This window comes from Agelaius tricolor, unplaced genomic scaffold, assembly GCF_023055355.1.
Source record: "Agelaius tricolor isolate 1412-34295 unplaced genomic scaffold, bAgeTri1.0.p SCAF_6, whole genome shotgun sequence".
NCBI lineage: Eukaryota > Metazoa > Chordata > Aves > Passeriformes > Icteridae > Agelaius > Agelaius tricolor.
Genome location: NW_027269266.1, coordinates 45,910,058 through 45,935,797, shown reverse-complemented (window position 1 = coordinate 45,935,797; position 25,740 = coordinate 45,910,058). Strand labels below are relative to the sequence as shown.

Here is a 25,740-nt window from a genome sequence, read left to right as displayed (position 1 = left end):
GTCTGATGGGTGTAAGTTTTCAGCAAAAGAGAAGATGGATAGGAAATTGCATGAGACACAAATGTGACTACAAATCCTTTGTGTGGGAAGTGAAGGAGTTGAGAGACATCCTGAAGTGGTGGCTGTCAAGAGAGGTAAGGTCAGCACAGTGAGGATTAAAGGAGAATACCAAAGTTATTAAATGCTGACATAGTATAATGGTCTCCCACTGGCATATCAATGTGGAGTTATTTGTGGGTAATTAATGTCAAAGCCAGGCAGAGATGTTTGTGTTTGAAGGAGATATTGATCCTCTGGCACAGTACCAGCATATAATGACTCTATTTCCCTTACACCAATTGATTGGGGCACCATCAATTATTTTATCTGATGGATGTTGGTGCAGTAGAGGGACAGTTGGTTGCTATAACATTATTGAGTTGCTTGGTATAACACTGATCTCTTCAGTTGGTTTATACTTCCTCTAGATCATAGCCAACCATGAAGTGCCATGTACAAAATCTGTAATTTTTATTTTATGAAGATTAAAGTAATAATTATAAGAAAAAATAATATATATATGAACACTTGATTACAGGAAACACTTGTGCCTCTAGAACTTCCTCATATTTGCTTCTGCTTCTATGCAAAGGGATGAAAAGATGAAATTTTACCCTTGCAATTGGTGCAATGCAGAGGAAAGTGTTGATTCCCTTAGGAAAAGCAGAGTCCAGCCTAAGTTGAATCCATAGAAAATTTTTTACATAGGGTCATGGGAGTCCAACATGTAAATCTAAACTGCCAAAATGATTGATGAGAACTCTTGAAAATACAACAGTAAGCCTGAGCAAGATTGGATAAAGTCTGGAAGAACTGACCTGTCAGCCACTCTTCTTGGAAGGTGAGGTACAAGTTGAACACTATTTAGATTTCAAAGATGTGCCCTCCTGAGTTCATCAGGAGATGGATGGGCTTTTTAGGAGAAGTGAAGTTCATCAGTTCTTTTTCTGTGAGAACACCTTCTGGAAATGAGATCTAGAGAGCAGGTTTCCCACTTAGATGTTTATGACAGGTCCTGAACATACAGAGATTTGGGGCAGGGGGTGCATTGTGGGGTTTATTTTTTTGTTTTGTTTTGTTTTGTTTTTTTCCTTAGTATGCAGGGGGTTGTTTGTTTGTTTATTATATGGTGGGGATACTTTAGGAAGGCTTACAGGCCAAGTCAACCTGTGATAAAAAAAGATCTTCATGCATCTCAGTCTTATGGCTCCCAATTGGCAGATTACCTTCATCAGCTTTTGTGTTGTTATCTTTTTCTCAGACACAGGCCAGGCCAGTCACTCACAGTGGTCAGAGACTCTCCCATCCTTTCTTCTATCACTGAGCCTGTTGGGCTCTATCTAATGCTCCTCCCTTCTGTATTGTTAAAAATCCCCAACACTACCAAAAAGAAACACCTGAAGAAAAACAGACAACAAGCAAAAACCCCAGTTTAGCAACACTAACATGAATAATCTAAAGCATATCATATCTATGTTACATGGATCAATTAGAAGTGTGAAGTGATGTATGCTCAGGGACACCTGCTTTGCTTTCCTCCACCCTCAAAATGATCCAAAAAGTTGTGAGAAGGTTTGAGAAAAGAAAACTTAGATCAATATTATTTTATATAAAATAGGAAAAAAAAATCACAGAAACTTAAAAAGTAAGTTACCAGTTTTACTGAGATCACAGTCTAGGATGTTCTCAGAAGTTATTCTTTATCCTTCTTTCATGTCTTAACTAAGATACTACTTACTGAGTCTGTATATCATTTCATCCTTTTCCTGCAGACCAGATCATGGAACTTCCCATATATCAGTTTTGGCAAAAGTTTTTTCTCCATATGAATAACTGAATCCTGAATCTAAGCCTGTATAATTTCACTTGGATTGCTACCAATTAGTCCTACACACTTAAGAAAGACCTCCAAAAGTACTATAATAAATGCAGGGCTCAAAATATATTCAACTGTTTTCTGTGCAAGAGCACTTCATCTTCTTTAGACTTTATAACAGACTTAATCAAAACTGAATATGCAGAGGGAAAAAAGCCAGCCCATAAGGCAGTGTATTAATGCTGTTCTTCAAACAGTGTTGCCAAAGACTTCCTGACACTTGTCTGCTTCAATATATGTACAATAACAAAGTTTTTATGTGAATAGACTCTTTGACTTTAGATACTTGCTCTTCGAATTAATTAGAAGGTATTCCTATGGAAATGTCTGCAAGATATTCTCTGTCTTGAGATAGATTAATGCTAGTAGAACTGGAGAAGTATTTCTCACATTCTCTTTTCCTTCTTCTATCATTAAAATGGTTTGTTTTGATGTTTCAGGTCCCTGATCACAAGTGCCATGTGGTGTTTCTCCTTTTTAACTGTGTCAAGCAATGCTCTACCTTTTTCTGTGAATAATTCTGTTGTGCCTGCTACTAGAGCAGTATAATTTTTTTTTTCTTATTTTTCAATCTCTTAGGCAGGAGGATTTGAGTCATAAGAATGGCTTGTAACCAGCAAATACACAAATAACTATTTTCTAAAGTGGAGGAAGAAAGTTTAAAAAGAAAAAGCAACCAAACACACACTCACACACACATACCACCTCTCTCTAACTGCTTCCTTTATCCACCCCCACTGAATTCCCACCACAAAATCTGTGCTCAGGACTCTCTGGGTCTCTTTTTGTTCCTGTTTAGTCTTGTGTTTATTAGTAGTGGGCTAAGCCCAAGTACTCTTTCACATGACTTAGACAGTACTTGGGCTACTTTATAAAAAAAACACCCCTCCTATGTGCCAGTGCTGCTGCACTTCTGAACCAGACTTACACCTCCTCTGTGTGTTGGAGGATCTACTGGAGTTTGACCTGCACATAACTGAGACTTTCTGTTTTGGTTGTGATAGCAGCTGACTGCCACAAACATTACCTGTTCCCCATTGCTGCCTTCAGGGAACTAGCAAAATTGCTGCTACCAGTGCTCATGTGATTCAGGAGCCGGTGGGTTCTGCTGCTCTTGGCTTTAGATGATACTCATGCTGAAATAGAATTGTTTTAATCTCTTGGGAGAGGAAGAGATTCCAGCCCAAGCACTGAAGCTTGACATCAGTGTCAGGAGCCCTGCCAGCAGATTCCTCCTGTGGAAATAGGCACAGTGCAATGGAGATCCAGTGTCTCAAGGTACTGATGGTGAGGCCTGATCTGTTGTGAAAATAATTCACTGCAAATTTTCATGGTTTTACCTATGTCTTTGGTATTATGAACGGATTAATACTGCTGTTCTAGAGGAGTTCTAGAGGAGTAGAGATTATCATTACATTTTGCATTCCTTCTTCAATTAAATCTCATTGAAAGGAAGCTGTCATTATCTGTCAGGAAGTTTGTGTTCAGTGGAGTCTCTGCAGTTTGTTTTAAATTGTGTGACCTGCGTATCTTTTTTTGGGAGATTTCTTTCCACCTGTGAACTTTGTAAGTCCTTTGAGAGCTTAGTGTCCATTTCTAGACATCCCAATAGGATTACTCAAGTAAATATTTATCTTTGAACATTTGAATATTTATCATCTATTTGAACAATATTTGGTAATATGCTTTTATTTGAAAATAGGAAAAATGGAAGAAAGATCATGCACAGCTATGTCTCCATCTCTCTCTGAAGGAATTCTAGCTCTTCCCAGTCAAGTTCAGGAAGGGCTCCAAGATAGTGCCAGCCATTTGCTTTTATAGTATTATGCACAGGTAAAAGGTATTTTTGTGTTATTCTGAAACAGGCAAAGTTTGTTAAGAGAAGTAAATTTTTTTAGGCTAATGGATAAAAAAAGTTTTTACAAAATAATATGATGAGCTTTTAGCAGAAAGCTTGCTGCATTTCTCTGATTGTATCAGAAACAAAGGAAATGTTCCCAAGCGTGCAAGCTCTTCCTTAAGCCTGGAAGTTGGCTGCTTATCTTTGACAAACACCAGTTAGTCTAGTATTATTGTCCCACTGCTCTTCCTCTGTTTGCATGTCTGACATCTGAGAGCTCTGCAGGTTGGACATCACTGCAGGTTGGAAGATACCACTTGGGGAGACCAATAATGAGAGAGAAAGGCACAAGCACAGACACACACACGCCTGCAGGGCTGCATCAGCTCTGGGGTCCCAGCACAGGAAGGACACGGACCTGTTGGAGTGAGTCCAGAGGAGGCCACCAAGACCTTGATTAGAGGGATGGAGCAGCTCTTGTACAAGGAAAGGCTGAGGGAACTGGGATTGTTCAGCCTGGAAAAGAGAAGACTTCAGGGTGACCTAATTGCAGCCTTCCAGTATCTGAAGGGAACTTACAGGAGAGATGGAGAGGAACTATTTACAAGGGGGAATGGATTCAAACTGAAAGAGAGAAGGTTTAGATTAGATATTAGGAAGAATTTCTTTACTGTGAAGGTGATAAGGCACTGGCGCAAGTTGCCCAGAGAAGTTGTGGATGCCTCATCCCTGAAAGTGTTCAAGACCAGGTTTGCTGGGGCTCAAAGCAGCCCAGTCTAGTGAAATATATCCCTGCCCATGTTGGGGTTTAGAACTAGATGACCTTTATGGTCCCTTCCAAACCATTACATGCTAGGATTATTTAGATGAAGCTTGAATCTTTAATGTCCAACTCATTATTATCAGCAGAGTTTACCAAATTGCAGGCAAATTCTCTGCCATGAGTCATCCAAAATGGGAATCAAAACCATTCATAATTAAAAAAAAACTGCTTAGAAGATGCTTCAAAAAAATAAACTTCTCTTGTGATATAAATAGTCCTTTTTTTTTTTTCACTGATATACCTATCACAGCTAAAATACTTCTCATGGAGATGCTGTTGTATAATAAAATAAGGAGATTTATGACATAAGCATGCATTGGACTACTCTGCTTAGTTCTGTCATTGGATCAGAGTTAGTTTGCTTACCTCATGGCTCTTCTGGGACATTTTCATATTAAGCAGGTATTCTTTTGCACTCTTAAAAAGCAGGTTTTCTATTTCAGGCTTTTTTTTTCCAAATATGAAATTTGAAGTAACTCCTAGCTTAGTTTGGCAAGAGTTTTAGAGCAGCTGGAGACCTGTAGTGACCCACAGTAGCACTGTTGTTTAGCATGGGGAAAATGAAGGTTTATAGGCAGTGAACAATATATTCAGAGCACAATTAAAGAATCGTTTTTGTGTCAGATTCAGTATTAGATGTGGCAGCACCATCATTGTGGGTTGCATGGCTGAGGTTAACATTTCCCTGCATTTATGTAATTTAGAGATTTACTAAAAAATAATGCATCAGCTTTCAAATACTGGTGTTTAAATGAGAGGTGACTCTCTGTGATGATTTATCAGAGAGATAATCTCTTTAATAGGAAAATATCAGTAAACTATTCAGTAAGTAATCTATTTAGTAAGAAGAACTATTGTGCCTCATTTCTATCTTCCTGTTCTTTTTTCTATTTAGTAGGGGTCTAGGTTGGAGCTGACTTTTACACCATTTTTCTGGAGTGTTGGAGTGCTGATTTGTTAGAATAGCTGAGTGTTCTGCCTCCCATCAAGCCAAGACTGAATTGAATGATTAGTGCCCAGGACAAAATATTTTCTGGTAGATACTGGAAGAGATACCATGACAAGTGATATGTATTAGACCATCTGAACAATCACTCTCAGAGGAAGAAAGGAAACATTAACCCTATTCTATACTCAGAGAAATGGAGTTGTGGTGTTCGATTCTTATCTCAGACAGAAAAAGTCAAATCATTTCAGTCCCAGTTTATATATTCTGGTCCACAGCTGATAAGCAAAACCTACTGTAGATGATACTGGTTTTGGTCCACTCTACACTGCAGAGCAGGTGTCAGCTTTGTTGCTAAAGGTTAGAGGGTATTGTAGTGTTTGCCTGAAATTCCAGCCACTTCAACTGAAAGCACAAAGTTAGAAATTCTTCATGTACTGACACTTTCAAAGGTGGTCACATGAGAAAAGTAGTTGAAACTGGGAAAGGAAAAAAAGTAACAATGCAATATTTGTAATAGTTATAAAACTGTCAGAAACAGTGTGTGAGTGCAGGGCAGATTCCTTAGTTTGCTTTCCATTTTTGTACATTTAATAGTGCACCGAATTATTGTTCGTTAAGACGGCAATGTCATAATGATTGTTTAAATGTTCTGAATTGTCCCTGAGTTCCCTAATGCTCACTGTGACTGATGATGTAACACCCTCACTAGTGCAGTTTAGTTTCAGTAAAGTATTACAAAGGTTTAAATATGGCACTGTGCAGGATGAGCAACTTCTTTTTCTTAAAACAGAAGGATTTTTTTGTGTATGCCTTTTATGGTCAGTGCATTTTCTTACTGTAGATTCAGTGAATCAACATTAGTCAAAGTAAGGTAGGGCAAATGAATGCAGCAGTTCCATGATACCCAGACACTAAGGGGTAGCTGGTCTGGGTTTAATGATAAATGCAGAAAATAGCACTACCACAGAAGGGAAAATGAGGGTTAGAACTGGATCACTGCAGGTAGACACAGTGTATATTCCCATTCATGGATTTATTGAACTACATCCTTAGACTAATCACTGTTCTTTTCATGCAGGAGAGGGCTCGAAACCTTTTCATTGCCGGTCTAAATATATTCCAGACATTGTTTAAATCTGTAAATCTTTGTGCCAGACTTTTTCTTTACTTAACAGGTATTCTCTTTCTGTTTCCCTCCTCTCCCCCATGTATTTGTATTATTTTGTTTCAACCTTCACTGTGCCAAAGTAAACCAACATAGACATTTCAGTCTGTTTCAATACCACTTGCTGGCCATTTTAGGATCTCTTCCTTCTGTGTTCTCATTTATGTCCCTATATCTTGTGTATGGGTGCACAGAATTGCAAGTGTTGTTGTCATTTGTGTATTACCAGTGCCCTGTATCACATTATTTTTATACTTCATTACCATGCTAGAAATTTCTTACTGATTATGTTTTAGGATTACAGCTGCTTTTGTCGTAAGGATGGCTCTGTCTACAAATTGTCCTTTTTCTACTCTTTTTTTTTACAACTGATGAGTCTCAGATTAGAGCAGAAATCCTTTTTTTACTCAAAATCTTTTCAGTGCCATACCATTCTGATTTCTCTAGGCCTCAAAGTCCATCATTTATGACAGTCTGATCTTCTCCCATGATACCATCAGCAATGCCAGTTTTGAGCTCCAGCAAATTTTGTAGAGTTACTCTTAGATTTTTGTGCCAAAGTGATTAACAAAAATCTGGAGTCTGAGACTGACTTTTGAGAAATTCTAGCAGTACTGCCCTTAGTTTGATATCTCCTCTTTTCTTTTTGTCATTTCCATACTTGGTCTGCACCTCACCCCCCACGCTGATTCTTGTCTCAAATCCTATTTTGTCCAGCTGAATTACTGATTTTCTGCCTGGCACACAGAGTTATATCAAAATACTTTTCTTAAGTCAAATGCAGGAGAACTAAATCATCTGCTGTGCCGATAAAGCCCACCACATTTCACCCATGAGAAACAAGAGTTATTTTGCCAAAGATTAGATGAATCAGACTTGATCCCTTCCTGGTAAGCCTGTGCAATACTTATTCCAGTCTCTATTCACCTCAATATGTTCTTACTTACTTTCAAAATTTGTTCTGAAGCTGTGCCTGCTATTGAGATCAGCCATGACAATAACTAATTTCACCTTTCCCTCCTCTCTCTGTTAAGTATAAGCCTTGTGTTTGCTTTTGTATTCCTCTTGCATGACAAAGTTATTAAAAATCTGCTTTGCTTGCAAGGCCTCCTGTAGGTCAGAGAGAATGGACTTCATGAGAGAAAGGGTGTTTTATGGGTGGTGAAGGAAGTGGCAAGATTTCAAGAAAGAGGATGTTTCAGATAAATCAGATTCTTTTGCAAATTAGATAACAGTAAGTTTGGCACATAATTGGGGTGCCTTCATGCTGGTAACTGTGAAAACTGGAGTTTCTGTGAGACCTGAAGCCTTCATGAGGGCATCAAGGAACTGTGGCTATTTACAAGTGTGACCACCAAACTGGGGGACTGAAGTCTCAGTGTGACAGGAGCAAGATCCTCTGCTGCCCATTCTCTGGGCCCAGGGGAGACCAGGCCAGGCACCACATCAGGGCAGTGGCACAGAAGTGTGGCACCCCCGAGTGGCTTTGTGTCCCTAACTGTATGTCCGATTTGCTCCTTTTGGGAGGTGGCAGAAATCCCTCCTCTTCTGGCGTGGGTGTCCACTGCAGCCCAGCTTCACCTGGAATGACACTTGTGCTGTCAAAACCAGCTGATAGCTTGGTTCTTCACATCTTAAAAACCTTAAGTGTGCTGGTTTTACTTTCCAAGAAATTTCCCTCATGTCATTCAAGAATGAGAAGAAAAAGAAGAGGGCTGTAAGTTTTAGCTTCCTGTTAAATCTATTAGGGAAAAGTGGAACCCCTTGCATCTCATTGTGTGAGGAGGTGTTGACCTCTGAAATATAAATGGGTAACAAGAAGAAATCAGTTGAGTCTGCTCTGTAATGGTTCCAGTTTAAGGTGGAACTCATCTGCTGTACTCTGGGAGTGGGATTGGTGCTAACGCTATGTTTGGGAAGCAAGAGAGGAGAGGAAAGGGAAAGGGAAGGGCTCTGACCCTGTGACAGATCCACACAGGCACATGGAGCAGTTTGACTGCAAGTTTTCTCCAGCAGGAGCAGAAATATTTGCCATGAGCAGCTTATAGTTGTCCAGGCTCAACAACCTGCAACTGGGGATAGAGTGTTTCTACTTTCAATTGAGCCATTCTGCTGAGCTGCCAAGAGCAATGAACTTCCTAAGTTTGTGCCAGTTCCTGCTCAGGAGATACTTCCAGATATTGAACCAGGTTGGGTTCCAGTTTAAAAATAATCCAAATACAATCCCTAAACCAAAATCACAGAGCCTTAGAATTCAATTCAGTTCATACTTTCTGTAATTCCTTGCTGGGAAAAACTCCTGGCTGCTGAATTTTAATTTAACATAGGAAAAGTTTCTACTGCTTTTTACAAGTTTAAATGGGAAGGAGTAGACACTTATTTTTCTAAAAGCATCAGGCTGGTGCTTCTTTTGCCTCAGTAATTTTGAAACCATCACATCCAACCTGTCCTATTTGCAGTGAAGAAATTTAGCTATTTCTTCAAAAAACCATTTAAAATCTCAATTATTTCTTGATGGTTGGTTTGGAAATGTTATTTCTCTAACTTCTCACAGTAGACTGGGAAACACTTTCCTCTTCCAGATGTATTCCTTCACAATTTTTGAGTTGATGCTAATAACCTGTGTATGTCACCAATGGTCAGATTCAGTCAAGAAAAATTGGAAAATGCTTTCTTAGGGCATGATGGTATTTTTTCCAGATGAATATATATATTGTTTAGCTTGTGTTATGAATGACTCTATTTTAATAAAAGTGAGGATAGTTCACTTGCCCCGTATGCAATATCTCTTGAGACATGAGTGGGAGAAGGCTTTGTGAAAAAACAGCCAAGCAATAATCCTAAATTCTGAGAACTAATTTTAAATTGAAATGCAGAAACAAAGAGTGGTCCTATATATACAAGATGACTTTCATGTTCCTGTCTGAAATTGCTAAGTGTCTGCAGTGGGAGTAATAGGACAGAATTTCTAAGAAGGTTAACTTAGATCCTTTTTCAAGTACAGCCATAGTCCAACTGAGAAATTTCAGCTGAAGGGTTTTGCTTACCTCTTTTTTGTTGAGTTGTTTGTTCTGAGAAATTATTATTTTAGTCTTTCTATGTCTCTATTCTGTGATTCTCATGCATACAGACTTATTTCTGGAGTGAATGATTGTACACTTGATCAAACAAGATCCTCAAGGAAAAATTAGGCAATTACTCATGGTCAGGGTGGAATAAGTGATTGAAAAGATGTAAATGTATTCAGGAACCTCAAGGCATGATGAAAAAATTATTTTATTCAATTCTTGTAGTCAACAAGGGCAAAACAAATAATGGATTTACAATACAAAAGAGAAAATATAGATCAAATAACAAGGACAACAGTAAAACTAGTGACTACACAAGTAATGGAACAAGCTACCAGGGAAAAATGTGCTAAAATTAATACCTGAGACATTATACTGTCAATTAAATTTCTTGTTATCCTGATTCTGATATTTTACAAAGATGGACCTCAGCAATGTGTTGTCTGGGCCTCTTTCCTTCCCCAGTCTCCCACATATTCACTTGATTTATACTCCAGGGCTTTTTATCTCCAGCATCATGAGGAGACAACCTGCACTACTTCACTTTACCTGAATAGGTGATTCTCTAAGCTTCTTCAGAAATGATAAGGTTTGGAGTTATAATGAATTATATCTGTTAGTATACAATACAAATGCCATAGGATATAGGGCAGGAATTAATTTTAAAATATTTGGACTCTTTAGAATACCTTTAAGCAATAGACCTGGTTTTCCAGAATGCAATGTTTTAACATACTGGGTTTTTTTATAGTGGTATGACTGAAATGATGGTTTAATGTTTCAGCCTATAAAGAAGAGCAGTAACATAAAGTAGGGCAATATTACAGCCTAATTAAACATTTCTAAAACATAACTTTTGATGACAGTAGTTCTACCTATCCAAAACTATGCTCTGTCAGCTGTAGGGTTGTGCAGCTTGGTTCATATTGGTCCATGAAGTGAAAAACTCCAATGGAGTAACTTATGAGCTGAATGTGCCACTTGGAAATATATTATTTAAATAGCCTCTCTTGTTAAAACTGTGGCCTAATTAACTTGATTTTTCCCTTTGCCTTTCAAGAGGTCAAGCTTGACATTTGAGGAGTTAACTACTGTCCTTCTAGAGGCTGATTAATGTTCACAAAGCCATTTGAAGATGCCTGGCACTTGGTGTGTTATGGTGATGATCTTAGATAAAAACACTAACAAGCACTGAAGTTCAGTGTTTCCTGAGCAGCTTGCACCCTGCCACATCACTGTTTTCCCATTTTGTGAGTAGCAATTACTCAGTTTGGTCTGTGTTAAAAAGAGTATGCTTCAGCAGTTTTATTTTTGTTCTATCAGTCTGACTTTGGGACTCTAGCCCAGAGAGTTAAAAACATAATTTACAGATTAAGATTTGTAGGGGAAGAAAATAATGTAGGTGGTTGCAGTTAGATAAGTAATGTGCAGTTTTCACCATGAGTTAATGACCTTTGCCTCAACAAGTCCATCTGGGCTCCAGGAAGGATTGGGAGTGGGAAGATTTGCCCACTGATTTCCCCACAGATCACTGTGTTGTCACTGCCAAGCTTAGAGCTGCTGATTGCCCATGGCAGACCAAGAATTGAACAGAGAGTGGGCTGTAGACATGCCAAGGAGTGTTCCCAGCCTGGGGCTTATTGCATAGGATTTTGCCTGTGCAGAGTTGAATCCATTGGCCAGTTTTTTCTTCCTCACATTTTATTTTCACAAAGAGGCAGGGGAAAGATGTTATTTGGCAATTTAGTGGATGTGTGAGTAAATATGCATGCTTTAAAGGAGGTACAGTTTGTAGAGATGCAGAAGGGGAGGGAGGAGAGGCGTTACTGCTAAGGTGGGCTGTCCTTTGTGGGGCTGTAGTAGTGGTGGCACCACACATATTTTCAAAGAAGTCGAGGGCAGATACTGGGTGTGCATCTCCTGATTCTTGAGCAAGCAATGTAGCTTCAGCATAGCTCAGAAGAGATCTGGCATGAAAGATGAAGTGACATTGCTCTAGGATGTGTGATATAGTGAACTCCTTCACTTTAATCACAGAATTTTTTTTATTGATATAGATGTAATTTCCTCCTGTGTCTCAGTCTGTTACCTTGTTTGGCATTTTGAGTATATCTGGGATTGATTCAAAACAAGTGGTTGAACTTAGAGTGCTTTTGTCCTGTTCCATTTTCTGTGATGGCAGAGGAGCTGAGTGAGTTTAGTTCACTTTTTAGGTAACTGAACTTTTATCCTCCCAGCTTTCACATTTTGGAAGCTGGCCTGACTGACTAGGCAGAGGTGTCAGGCAGCCAGCTGTCTGATACCCCACCATAGGGGCACTGAAGGCAGCCTAACAGCCTGTCATAAAATGCAGCAGAGCAGGCATCTCATATACAGACCCCTCTGATGGTGAGTACAGATGGTTTGTGCCAGGTCTGCATGATTAATTCAGTTGTAACCTTTTTTTCTAATAGAGGAATGCCTTGGTACCAGAAAAAAAGATTATCTTCCTTCCTGACTTGACTGTTGGTTTGCTGGCTTCTCCATTTTTTCATTTGTTTTTTTTCTCCTTGTAGTTGTCCTGCTTTTGCTGACTTGGAAGACCAAATACCCCCCAAAAATATGTTCTTTACTCTAGTTGTCTTGCACAAGGACTACATAGTTTCTTTGCAGTATGGTTTTAAAGATCTGATTTTAATGAGGAGGTCCATGTCTGGGAACAGGGAATGGGAGCTGCTTAGGTAGTAAGGGGTAACCTAAAAATATCCATAGACTTCCCAGGTTATGGTTTGTGGTGTTTTTCATGCAGGTTTTCATGGGCTTCTTTAAGTTTTGCTTACAGATGGAGCCTTAGCCAGCCTACTTAAAGCAGAATTAATTTTCACTGACAGTTCCTCCTCTCTTGTGAATCAAAACAGCATGGTCTGTATTTCAAACGGCAACCAGAGTACATTCTGGATGAAGTATCTCACAGAAGGTCTTTGAAGAGGCAGGAGTTATAACCTGTAATACAGTCTGTGTAACTTCCTAATAAAAACAATGAGTAATTAGAGGTGAGCGTTTGCTTTTTAGCAAGAATCCCTTCAGGAGGAGAAGCAATAAGCTGGTGCTCTCTAAACCAGTCAGAGTAAGACATGAAAAGTCAGCAATTCTGCCCTGGAAGGCAGTTTCTCATTGCAGTGCTTGTGGGAGGTGGCATCAAGGAGATGCACAAGCAGGGGCAGAGCAAATGTCTGCTTCTTCTGTGCCCAGGAGCTTCTGACCCTCAGAGTTCTGTGTCTGAGGTGCTGCAACAGTTATTGGAAAATGTGCCAAAATGTAGCATTTAGCTATAAACCTTGCCAATGGGTACTTTAGGGCTAAAAAGGGTGGTTGCACAGAGTGCTTGTTTTTACACTCTCTTTATAAATGCTGCGTATCGACCTCCCCCATTGCCACTGGCATTCTTCCTGATTTGTCTGGAGATGAGATTAAGTCTAGTTTCTTTGAGGGCTTATGAGAGAAAGGGTGCAACAGGCAAAGGAGCAGGGTATCAACATGGAACAGATGTGAGAAGATGCTTGCCTTCATAGATCTGAACTTAGCTGGCCTTCTGTCAGTGCCACTACCTGTGTCTGCTGGATTTCAAGTAAAATTTGTGAGAAATGCTTTTTTATATGGTGGTTGGACTTGTATTCTTAAGCTTTCATGTGGCCATCATTACCCTCTGTGCTTTGCAAGATGCCAGGAACCCGACCGAGAAACACTAAGAAAATTTTGTGTAGTATGTTTATTTGGTAATAACATAACAACAGATTTCTACAGATTTTTCTAAATATGTCTACTTCCCTCTTTTTCTATATGTTTGCTAGAAGTGATCGTAAAGACTTCATAGGCCCAAGCAAATTTCTCACATTAATCAACTAGCATTCTGATATTCTTGAAGGTCTTTTCCAATGTAGATAATTCTATGATTCTATATTGTTGTTCAGGGATACTATAAATATGCCAGAGCATAATTAGAGATATGTGCTTGTGGACCTATGTCCTCTTCTTCCCAAAGGAATAATTTTGGTTTATTTGGTATGATGAATTTTAAGCTCTTGTTTTTTTCATGCAATTTCCACTCTCAAGGAGTTTTCTCCTTGAAGTGCATGACTAATTCACATGAAGTGCTCCCTCACTTCTGAAAATGATACTCCAATTTATCCGTCAAGTTTTAAAACTACATTTTCTTATTGTTATTGATTACTGCTTTTTTAGGACTGGAAGTACTGGAGAAATCAAGAGGGAAGCAGAGAACTTTCCTGTTGCCCAGCAGTGTACTGTGACAGATTGCAGAGGCAGTTCAGATTTAGTTATAATTGGCACCTGTTTTGTCACAAACAAAAATAGGCTGCTCTTGAACAAGATGGGGAACTCTTATCAGCATGATGCTCTTTGTAATATTTCTCATTTCCTAGTTGCATATAAGAGCTCTTTTTTTTTAAAACTCTCTTTGTACTTTGGCTTTCAGTTTGGAAATGCTTGCATTTCCAAACTACAGTGTTCAGCCTTCAGGTCTCATCTAAGCCGGGGAGGTACAATGAAATCTCTATTTACTGAGAGCTGCAAAGGGAGTTATCTTTACCAAGTCAGCCTGCCTGTGTAGACACCACTGTCTCCACTGGTTTCCTTCAGTTCACCATCTCCACTGGATGTGGCAGAGTGAGTCTGATGCCTACTTATTGCCACCTCTGGGCTGCTGGACCTGTTGGTAGTGATGAGTGCAGAGCTTTATTGAGTTGTGCTGCAGTAGTCAGGGTTCTTCTTTCACAATTTTTGTTTGGGACAGTGGAAGAGGTGGATTTTTAGAGTGGCTCCTTTATTTAATGATATACTGGGGAGAGGATATGCTTTTCTGACAAAGCTGCAGTCACCTTTAAAGCAAATATGGGGAAGTTACTGAAGAGCTTGGGGCTGCATATGCCATGAGCATCCTAATCCTGAAGTTTCATGGAATCCTTATTTTTCATTGCATATTAAAATTTATTCTCAGCCTTGAGAAACTTGCAGATGTAGGATGCCTTTTATATGTTCTTTTATTTCCAGTTTCCCTCCATAGCATCATGGTGGATCTCACAGGTTCAGAGACATGGTATTGTCTTATGTTCTCAGGAGTTTGAGTTGATGGGTTTTGCTGCATGCTTAGCGATTTCTTATAGTTTCTATTCTGACTAAATATGTGATCAGGTAAGGTAAAATGTTGAAGCTCTCTTGTAGCCCTGTGTTGCTAGGCAATTTTGGTGGCTTTTGTTCTAATACCAGTTGAGCCTTCTAAAAAGAACTGTTCCCCAGGAAAGAAAATTACACGATTGGCAGCAATATTACTACTTCATTACTGCACTGGCACTGCCAGTGGTCTTCCTTGCTTTAAATTACACTGTTTCCTTATCATGTGCCAGAAGGGTAGCCAAAGTCAAATTACTGCTGGCAAACCACAGGGATCAGCAGTATAGAAAACCTGGCAATCATTGTATTTCTGCAGTATTAGGTGCTCTTCTTCTTATATGTTCTTGTATTACTGAGAGAATTTTTGATTGTGGATATAAAAATGGTCATGGCAGTAGTTATTTTTACTGTACTGCATCTTCAGGAAGAAGCAGAAATTACAGTGCCTCTCCTCCTAAGAGCTAGTGAGAATTAGTTGCTGTTTGGTCCTTCTCTTACTGGCAAATAATAATCCCAGAGGAGGCCATGCCAAGTGGAGATGATATTTCCAAGGTCCGTATGGCACCCACTTCGTTTGTGGCTCTTGCTGCACTTCTGAAAGTGCAATGGTTCTTTCCACCCACCTCCTCTCTGATGAGATATTATCATCTCCATTCTGTGAAATTTGGGAGAACAACTGAAGGGATAAATGACTCACACTGAATTAAGCAGCAGCTCAGGAAGAGAAAGCACAGCTCTCTTTGAAGATTGAATCACGACTCCCAGGTACCTTTAAGACAGGGAGATGTGTTTGAACCCCTCTCTCCCTGGGACTTTGCAAACCTGCCCCTCAGGATTCTGCATCACTGCTGCCCTCACCTCAAAAGTGTTCTGATGCAATTTCAGAATGCTTTTCTTGATGAGTTTCAGGGTGCACAGGAGCTGTTAATACCACCCCTGGCACAGAGGCTGGCTCCTACATGAACTACATTCAGGTGTCTGTCTGCCTCTCTGCATGACAGCATTTTTGCCAGGTGACTGTGTTTAGATGGCTGACTGAATAATATGATTGATTCAAGCTGACTCCCTGCTTTTGAGATATTTGAGAATACACAGCAACCTTATCACTTTTATTTATTGTCTACTTAATCAGGTCTGTTGAAGTTCTATTTTGTAGAATGATTGTACATACCTCACATCCTTGAATGAAGTGTCTCATTTGTGATTGTCTTTCATATGCATTGCCAATTTCATGGATCCAAGCCTCAAATTTACAGAAAAATGACTGTTTAACTCACCTCATCTTGATCCCCCATAGCATTGTGAATGGATTTTGTAAATAATGGATTGGGTGGTTCCTAATTTCAAACATTCCCTTCATGATAGATATGGCTTTCATACCAGTACAATCATCTCTTTTTCATTTCTTGAGTTCAAGAACTTCACAAGAGAGGTCAGAATGACCACATGCCATTTTAAAGACACAGTAGGGGATGAGTAGTATCAACACAGCAGTTTAGCAGGGTCAGAGAGAGAAAGCAGAGTTTTCTCAAGATCAAGGGCAGTACCTTGCCTATGGAGGTGTATCACTGTATCTCTGCCGGCTGTTCTAGCTTCCAGGGCACAATGGTCTTACCTCTGTGTTACTCCCTAGTGTTCCACAGAACAATCTAGGATAAGAAATTGTATTAATTTTTTCTTCCCTTCCAAGTGGAAACCACATGTAGAAGATGTGGTTTTAACTTTTTAACATGAGGGGAAAATATAATGAGCCCTTACAGCAATCAGCCTTGTGTTCATACTGTTTTGAACAGTGAGGTGATACTGCTGTCTGGTCTGGTGCACTGGTCCTTTCCTGGAGTCTGTCTTGCATGGAGAAATCCCTGTTGTCCAAGTTCAGTTCCCTACAGCAGCTTTGAAATTTAAATCTCTACTGTACTTCAAGCAAAACACTTATTGAAACACCATCACATAATCTGTGGCCTTTCAAGAGAGGCTTATGAAAATATGCAAATCCCTAGATGTTCTTGACACAGCTAAAAGAAATTCAACCCTGATGATATTCTGTATCCCCTGTTTACAGATGGGGTACAAAATGCAGGTACAACTCTTTTCTTCTTTCTCACTTTTTTTTTTCCCCTGTTGTTTTCTGCTAATCCACAGAGGAGCAACATAACATGTCAAATCTGTTTACTCCTCAAACAGTCTGGGATGTTTGAATGTCTTTATTGTAATTTAGGAAGCAACTGACAGACAAAATTGTGTTGGGTAGACACTAAAAATAGGCACTGTAGGAACTACATAAACTCCCAGGTACAAATTAGCTCTTTTTTTTTTTTTTTTTTTTTTTTTTTTTTTTTTTTTTTTTTTGCCAGTACCATTTATAATGAGAAATGAACTAAGCTTCTATCTCAACGTTCCAGCTATAGATCAGCTAGAAACTTGAGGGACTACTTTTATCCTGAGAGGTGGCATATTGATCTACAACTCCAAGAATTGTGCCAAGAATAGGAAATCAACAAGATCTTCACCTGATTTATGTAGGCTAGACATCTGTGGCACGCCTTTTGAAGGTGATCTCTCAGAGGCGTAATTAAAACTTGATTGTGAGTAATCATGATAATTTGTGTCTCTACATTGTAGCCCTGTGGCTGTTTTTATGTGGTTGTAAAGGTGGTTTGTCCCTGCTTGTAAAAAGGATGGTTAGAAAGCACTGGGCTTAAGGGCTAGAATTTTGCACACAGTTCTTACACAGAAGGTATCCAAATTTTTCCAAGACTAGACCTCTGTTTCAGTTTAGTATTAGTCAAATTGCAAGTTAGTGAAAAAATAAATTCAAGAAGTTTTTTAACAGTAAAACTGAGCAGCCTCTAAATTTGCTCACTCTTCAGAGAGAGGCAGTGTGCTCTGATATTGGAGGTGCAGACTTGGGGTTGGAGAGAGTGGGCAAAGACAGCAGTTTGTAAATTAGTCTTGCTTTGATCTCTACATATTAGCAAGAACAGCATCACTTTTTCCTTCATCCTCAACTCACCTGTCAAAAGGAGAAGGAAAGTATTGGGACAAAGGTTATCCTTCAGCCTGAAGATTTTTCCATTGATTTTTCCTATGATTTTGTGTTAGTGTGGATAGAATTTTCAAGGCACACAAAAGGCTACTGCTGAAGCAGACTGGATTAATTTCTTTTCTATCTGGATGATGGTTAGAATGTTGAAGAAGCTGTTCATCATTTGGTTTTGAATTATTCCTCGGGTTTGTTTGTGCTTTAAGATATTCATCCTGCCTTCTAAAAGGCCCAGCTTTCTCAGTTTATATCAGTAACAGTGATTTTTACTCTTTTATTTTGAAACTGAAAGGCATAAAACACCATCCATTGTTTACTTATAAAATAAGGTGGGGAGAGGTGGCATCTCTAATTCTGCATGCAGAACAGTCAGCATAGTAGATAGAGTTAGAGGCTGATTATCATAAGAGGCATGAGTTAGAACCAATGATCAATTTTGTGAGAAACCCTAGCCTTTCCATTAATTTTGATTTATTGATTTTTATGAGCAGGAGCAGTGAGAAGCTCAGGCTTTGAGGAGGATCAGAGAGGCCAGTGCGTGTCGAGGGTTATTGCCTTGTTTCGTGCTGTGATTTATACAGTGAAGGTACTGGCTGCATTCTTCTGCTTGGTGTTATTTTATTTCTACTCATCATTATAGTATTTCATGACTTAAAGACAAGGGCCCTCTGAGAATCTGTTCTGTTGTGTCTCTGACATTATTACAGGCTGAAGGTCTGATTATTGGAAGTGCTGAGCCCTTGCAGCTCCAGTGGAATGAGTGAAAGCTGAAGGTGCTCTGAAAAGCACGCCTGAGGCATTTTGTTCTTCTGAAGGGATTGAGTTGTTCCTCATAAATATAGGTCCCTGCTTTGACTAATTCTCCCTTGGCTGCAAGTCCTTTGAAGTAAATGGAGTTTACTTGATTAGAATTAAACCTGTGCTCCAAATTTAACTCCCATCTTTGCCATGTAGCTAAAGAATTGATTAGATCTTAGTAAATCTGATGTTAAAATTAAGCTTCAGTTTTGCTTTCTAATTGGAATACTGCATGCTGGGAAAGATCAGAAACCTTTTTTTTTTTTTTTGAGGGTTCAGGTGATTCTGCACACAATTCATGTTCCTACAGCAGAGTAAGTGAACACACTGAAAGGGGAGTTTTGTGGCTAGAAGAAGTACCAAGACCAAGTGTCTGCAGCTGGTGCAGAGAGTCAGCCAGCCTAAGCCACTCACATCCTCCTGGACAGACTTAATTCTAATTTGTCCAGTTCCAGTGAGAGAAAGCGGATGTCAGACAGTGATTCAGCCCTGGGAAAATGTGATTTATCCCAGTGCTTGATAATTCTGCTGTTCTTGCAGAAGGAGGAGGAGGAGGAGGTTCCTCTTACAGGAGGAAGTTTGCCTAAGTAGTGGTGGTTTGATCCTGAAGTAAGGAAAGACGATGCTGTTTAAGCATATGAGTGACTGCTGGAAAAGTTCAAAGGAGCACTCATGTAGGGGGGGAAAGGGGAAGCTGAGAGATTTGGGGACTAGGTATATAGAGAAAGTTTATTCAATTTTACTTTTTTATTTGCCTTTTTCAGAACATAGACATGCAACCTACTGAAGTGGCCCTGCAAGTCATGGCAGAGTTTAAAGATTCTGTTCAGTCCTTGGCTAAAGGCCCTTCTCTACTCAGGTTGCTCAGATGTGTCCAGAGGTCAGCATTGCTTCAGTCCTTGGTTTTTGAAAATTCATTTTTTGCTCAAGGAGAATCACAGCACACTCCTGCTTTTCCATTTTGGGAACGTCACTAGAGTGCTCTTTCATTTCTTTACTTCCATAAAGCCAGTATATGATTAAAAATAAGGATGTTTTGGAATTGGTTTTTGATTTTGTTTGTGTGGTTTTTATTATGTTTGTCTCAGATAAGGGATAGGTTATAGAAGATCCATTGCTTTTGATTCTGGTTACTTTCAAAGAACAAATTTAATCAGTTATATTCTCATCTCTATATCTGTCAACATTTTTCTTGTTACCTCTGTGCAATATGGTAGATCATCTGCTGTGTCAGCAGAGCTTCACATTTCAGTGTGTACATTGATCTAATCCTGTTTTGTGAGTGATGGGCCCTGGTGTTTGGTTCTCAGCAGGCAAGATGGACCATGCTGTTATAGAAGTGGGAAAGGCTCTTCTTTTGATGAGCTTCTTCTCTTTGTCTCTCTGTCCCAGAGTGAGCTACAAAACTTGGCACAAATGACAAACATTGAGAGAATATTCAGGTAAACAGGTAGTTGCTTCCTCTTCTTGCTGTCAGTCTCCTAAAGACAAGGGTCTACTTTGTGTTTTGTTGTCTTTAAGACTTTAGACCAAGGCTGGCTTTTTACGGTAGTGTTTTGGCATCCTTTGCTCCAAGAACTGGGATTTCACTCAAATTTGCTACTTTCTAGATTTCATGGTTGATTGTATTTTACGTTTATTTTTTGAAGCTCCTGCCTGTACATGTTTTATTCCACCCCCCTTGTTTTTCTGTTTTTAGCCAGTGAGACCTGCAACGATTTCCACCCCATGTTCTTCACCCATGACAGATCGTTTGAGGAGTTCTTCTGTATCTGCATTCAGCTTTTGAACAAGACATGGAAGGAAATGAGGGCAACTTCAGAGGACTTTAACAAGGCAAGAAAAAGGGTGGGGTGGGAATAACTGGGCAGAATGGTGAAACAACACCATATATTCTTCCCTAGAGACACAGGGATTTCTGAATTCCCATTCTGCTGAAAGCCTAGAGATTTATCTCTTTGGATGCTTAGCACATCAGGATGCCAGCATTTAAAAAGTTATGGATAGAAGATGGGAGATGTAAGGAGGTTCAGAAACCTTTTTCAGTCATGTTGCACTGCAGACTACGAGACTAAAATCCTGGCTTGAGGGGAAATTCTGCCTTTTTATGTTAGCAATATTATGCTGAAGTGCTGCAGCCTCCAAGGTTGTAAATAATGCAGAGAGAGTACTGCAGTGATAATTCTGTGCATCCCTTTCATTTCATGTGAGTACTAAAGTGATAAAATATTCAAGAGTGGACAGAATCATGACAGAGTGCTGTGCAGTTTAGCCTGATAAAACAAAAAGAAAAACAAAAAAACCCCACAAACAAAAAAACCCCAACAAACAAAAAAACCCCAAACCACAAAAAAAAAAACAACCACCAACCCAACCAATCAACAAAAATTAAAAAAATCAAAAAACCACAAACAAACAAACAAACAAACCACCAAAAAACCAAACCAAACCAAACAAACAAAAAAAACCTCTCAAAACCAGTGAAAAAGAAATTCAACCAAAAAGCTCCTCAGTAGGAATTCTGGAAGCTTCAGCCAATCTTCTGATGCTCAGAAAAGCAATAAAGAACACATTTTTCTCCGCGATCCCTAGACATCCAATTTTTACTCAATTTACCATGAGGCTGAACAGTATCTCTGGCATTTTCTAAGAATGGCAAACTCATGCCTTTATGGCCAGCTGTCATGCTTATCTTTATTGGGATCCTCTGACTGGATCTTGGGCCTCTCCCTGGGAGATGTTGGGTTTAGAACTGTTGGTTGAGAATGAAAAAGTGAGACTAAGACATGCTCTGTCAGCACGTGCCTTATGAGTGCTCTGAAGTCACCAGACTCAAATGTTGTGTTAGAGCCAGTAGGAATGATCATGCCTGACTTTTAATTGGAACTGTCTGTTATTGAAGTGGTCCCAATGTGCATTTTCTACTTCAGAGTGAAGCTGAATTTTTAGGTCACAATGAGGAGTAACCTTTGTTGACTTCTTTCAGGCAAGTTAGTTGGCAGCACTAGCAGAGCCCTGGCTAAAGAGAGAAAGGAAGTCCAGTATCCGTGCTGCTGTAGCCAGATGACCTAGAGCTTTGTTCTTACATGGAATTTTTGACATGCTTCTCGTCCCTAATGATCCGGGAACACAGAAGGAGCAATAGCAAGATAATTCCCTGGACCATATAGGGTTGCTAAAATCAAGAGCTTAAAAAGCAACTTTATAAAGATTAATTCATAATATGTGGTTGTTTTAAATAAATGTATTGACAGCTGCCTATTACTTACAGGCCTTCTATCTCAGTAGAAGGATTTGTCTACATAATTTCCCACAACTTGAGTTGAAAAATTATTAGCAATCCTAGAGAATTCAGATAAAGAATGGCTCCATTTTGGCCACCAGCCCAGGTCACCCTAAAAGGAAAACAAAGAAATTTGCTTTGCAGTGTTAGGCATTGTTGTGGAGGTTCATAGGAGATCAAGGAGTTTTTTCTCTGATATGAGTAGTTTGCTACTTGTGTTTTCTGTTGCTGATAGTCCTGTGACTTCACCTATCAGTTCTGTCAGGGTCAGTAACATTGGCACTGTGTCTTACTGCATGTGTCATTGAAGACATGGGCAATTCTTAACTCTGTGGGGCAAATCTGAAACATTTGCCATTGGGTTTACCAGGGTTTGTGTCTGGTGGTGGCACTGTGCTGCATGATCCTGAACCCAGGATCTCTGCCTGCAGAAATCACTCTTGATTTTGTAACTGTTTCTGTAAAGGGGAGGGAATGCTAAGCTCTTGAGTCTCTCATTTCTAACACTTCTCTAATTATGTTTTGCTTATCTAAATCCTTTCTTAGAGTCATAAGGAAATTTTTGTGCTCTTATCCACTTCAAATGACATGTGGTAGTGATGTGAATTACTCAGCTGATAAACATCTGAAGGGATCTGTGAGTGCAGCAAACTGTGTTCTTGTGTGGGTTTGTGAAGCACTGGAGGTACCTAAGGTTTATCCATCTGCTTGGTGGGTGACAGCAGCCAGTGCAGCCCATGACTTTATCAAACTAAACACCTCCATTTTTCATCCTTACCTGGCAAGAGGCTTTGGTGATCACAGCATGTTAGTGTCCTGTCTGCATCTTCTCTGTGTGCTAAGGGTGCCCATTTCTGTGCAGTCACTACTGAAAACTTGGCAGGCAAGGGCCACGTGGGCCTGGGGAGCATTTAGTCTGTCCTTTCAGAGGTGGGGAAGAGACCAGACCTCACAAGATGCAGTAATTTACTTGTGTGGGGAAAAAAAAATCTTCCTTCTTCTCTTTGTGTTACTATTTTTCAGTTTCAATAACTTGATTGTCATGGTAGTGTTTGAAACACCACTTTGTTACGGTTTACTATCCCGCTGCCTGATGGGATCATTTGTTTTATTCCTTTCTCTGTCCCTTCCTTCCTTAAAACCTCCAAAACAAAATTAGACACTCTCAGTATATTGATTGATAACTCTTGAGACCTGGACATTCTGCTAAAAAATCTAGACTGCTTGCTTTGATGTTTAATCATAATTGAAGAAGAGGAGCTTTTTAGTTTAATTTCAAACTTTTTATTAATCACAGTAACTTGTACATTGAGGGTCTGTAGGAGGTCTGTGTGCACATACAGAGAATTATTTCCTCCTCTTTGAATTGGGGAATGACAGGCAATAAAAGAGGCAAGGTGATTGAATTTCCCCTCAGGTTTTGGTGCCTGCTCTCAAGGGTTCTTTAAGCCACATATTAAGACTTCTGCTGAGGACAAAATGGCATACCGTGCCATCGTGGTTCTTCAATTTATGGTGTGGAGATTCCACATATGTGAGTTCATTTTTAAAGTTTCAAAAATAATTAAACCAGCTCTTTGCTCACAGTTGGAAGAATTTTATGGTATTTTAGTGAGACATTTATGATCTCATGCTTTACCCAATTCTTATTCATTAAAAGACACACGTTTTGTCAACTCTTGCATGAGAAAAAGTCCTTTGATGTCTATGGTGATATTATGATACTGTCAGACCTAAAACCTTTTTTTCAGTCTCTCTATGCACTGGTAGACATCTGAATAGAATAATTCAGACAGGCAGCTAAGCTTATATTATGCCTTTGTAACATCTTAAGACATGCATAATTCATGTTTTGTGAGTTTCCTAGAGAAACTAAGATGCAGTTGTATAGATAGACATGCAAGTGGCAACAATTCCATTTGAAACCCTTTTGTTTTTATTTGAGCCTACAGATGATCAAAGGACACTTTACAAGTTTCTCCAAAGTAATTTGTGAGCAGGCAGCGTGGTTTATGGCTTTGAAAATATAATCTCCAAGCTTTACATACTTCTACATGTTTTATTAAAGCAGAAGAAAGTGTTGTGTATTGATTTTTGGAGTCAGTGCTGATTGTAAAAAAGCTGGCCTGAGTTATCTCACATCCAGCATCTAGAAACCTTCATCAGCAACCTGCCCATTTAAATAGGTGCCCATCAGTCAGATTTCCATCTTATAGGGACCACCCTACACTCTGCCAGGGTAATCAGACTCTGCTGCCACACAGACTGAGAAATACTTAAACTGCTTTGAGGTTTATGGTTTCTTTTTATCACAGTGGTAGGGGGAATTTAAAGTACCTACTGGACAGTAAAATTCCTCCCATGGGGCCAAATGAAAGCATACTCCCAAAGGAAAAGTTTTTCTTGATCCCCACTAGATGTACTTTAGTAAATGCACCTGGATTGCCCTAATGTGGATTTACACTGTGATTGATATCTCTTTAGTGGTCTTCTTGTAAAGTACACATATGCTTTCTTGGGATACAAGGAGACAGCAAGTAGGACATTGTATAGGGGACAAGATTATCCTCTTAACTCTTTTTTCCAGAGATTTCAGGCAGCTGCTTTTCGTAGGTTTGAAGTTCACATGCTAATAGGAGGAAGGGTGAGCAAATGGATTATTTTAATTGCAGCCATAACTTGTCTTATTAAACTTGCAGAACAGAATAAGCAATTTGCTAATTCTGTACCTTGTGTTGTACCATCCAGTGTGGAAGGAAAAAGACAAATTTTTTTGACTTGGCTAGCAGGGTGTTGAAGCTGCATTACAGAGAATGGGCACAATGTGGCTGATTTTATTAGTATTAGTATAGTTGTTGGGTTTTAGATGACCAAAAATGACTACTCATAACAAGATGCAGATTATCATTCCAGCGTGGCTAAAGTTAAATTGGAGGAACCAAAACTGAAAAAAATTGTAAATACTGTGATATTAGGTACTTGAAAACAAAATCCACTGCATTCACTAAAATTACAGGTTTGAGGAATAGGAAAGTGGGACAAGGTTGGGTAATGATGCTGCCAATGCATTTTTCTTGTTACTTAGAGATTTAGTTAATTTGCCCTCTGGACGTGTGTTTGAGATCATCACAGTACAGAACATGAGCTTTTAAATGTTTTGTGCAAACGTATTTTTTAATAAGGATATGTAATAATATTGCATAATATAGAAGAAGAAGAAGAAGAAAATACTTTGTAATAAGAAAAATATTCTCAGAAACCTCAAAAAACAGGTTTCAGCATTCAGCTAGTATCCATTTCACAGTGACAACCTGCTAAGGGATTGCCCTTGTGGTATCTGCCTATTTCAGGGACACACAAAGCTGCAGCACTGGATCCCCCTGCAGCAGGGGGGTCTGCTCAGCAAGATGATAAAACATGTCACTGACAGGCATGCACATAACAAACTGCCTTTGTGGTGATCAGAGGAGTAGACATTGTTCACAGTGGCAACAGATGCAAACAATAAATGCCCTACGTGAGTCCTGTAATTAAATAGCAAAGCAAACACAGAGGCATTTGATAACCACAAAAGATGTTTATGGCCCATGCTCAGGCTCTGCAAACATTTTTCCTTGCTCACTGACAAGATAACAGAAAAGGTAACCAGGCGTAACATAAAAATGAAAAATACCATTTCCTTCCTCG

The 25,740-nt window shown here is 39.4% G+C and overlaps 1 protein-coding gene across 5 annotated transcripts in view; it reads left to right on the top strand.

The window, feature by feature from the left end:
• The window catches only part of ELMO1 (engulfment and cell motility 1), a 303,457-nt gene that overhangs the window by 179,585 nt on the left and 98,132 nt on the right, over nt 1–25,740 (top strand). For all 5 annotated transcript variants that reach the window (XM_071429658.1, XM_071429656.1, XM_071429657.1 and 2 more), the window contains one exon: nt 20,470–20,606. In XM_071429658.1, the coding sequence (XP_071285759.1) occupies nt 20,470–20,606 (137 nt within the window). The remainder of the gene's footprint in view (nt 1–20,469; nt 20,607–25,740) is intronic.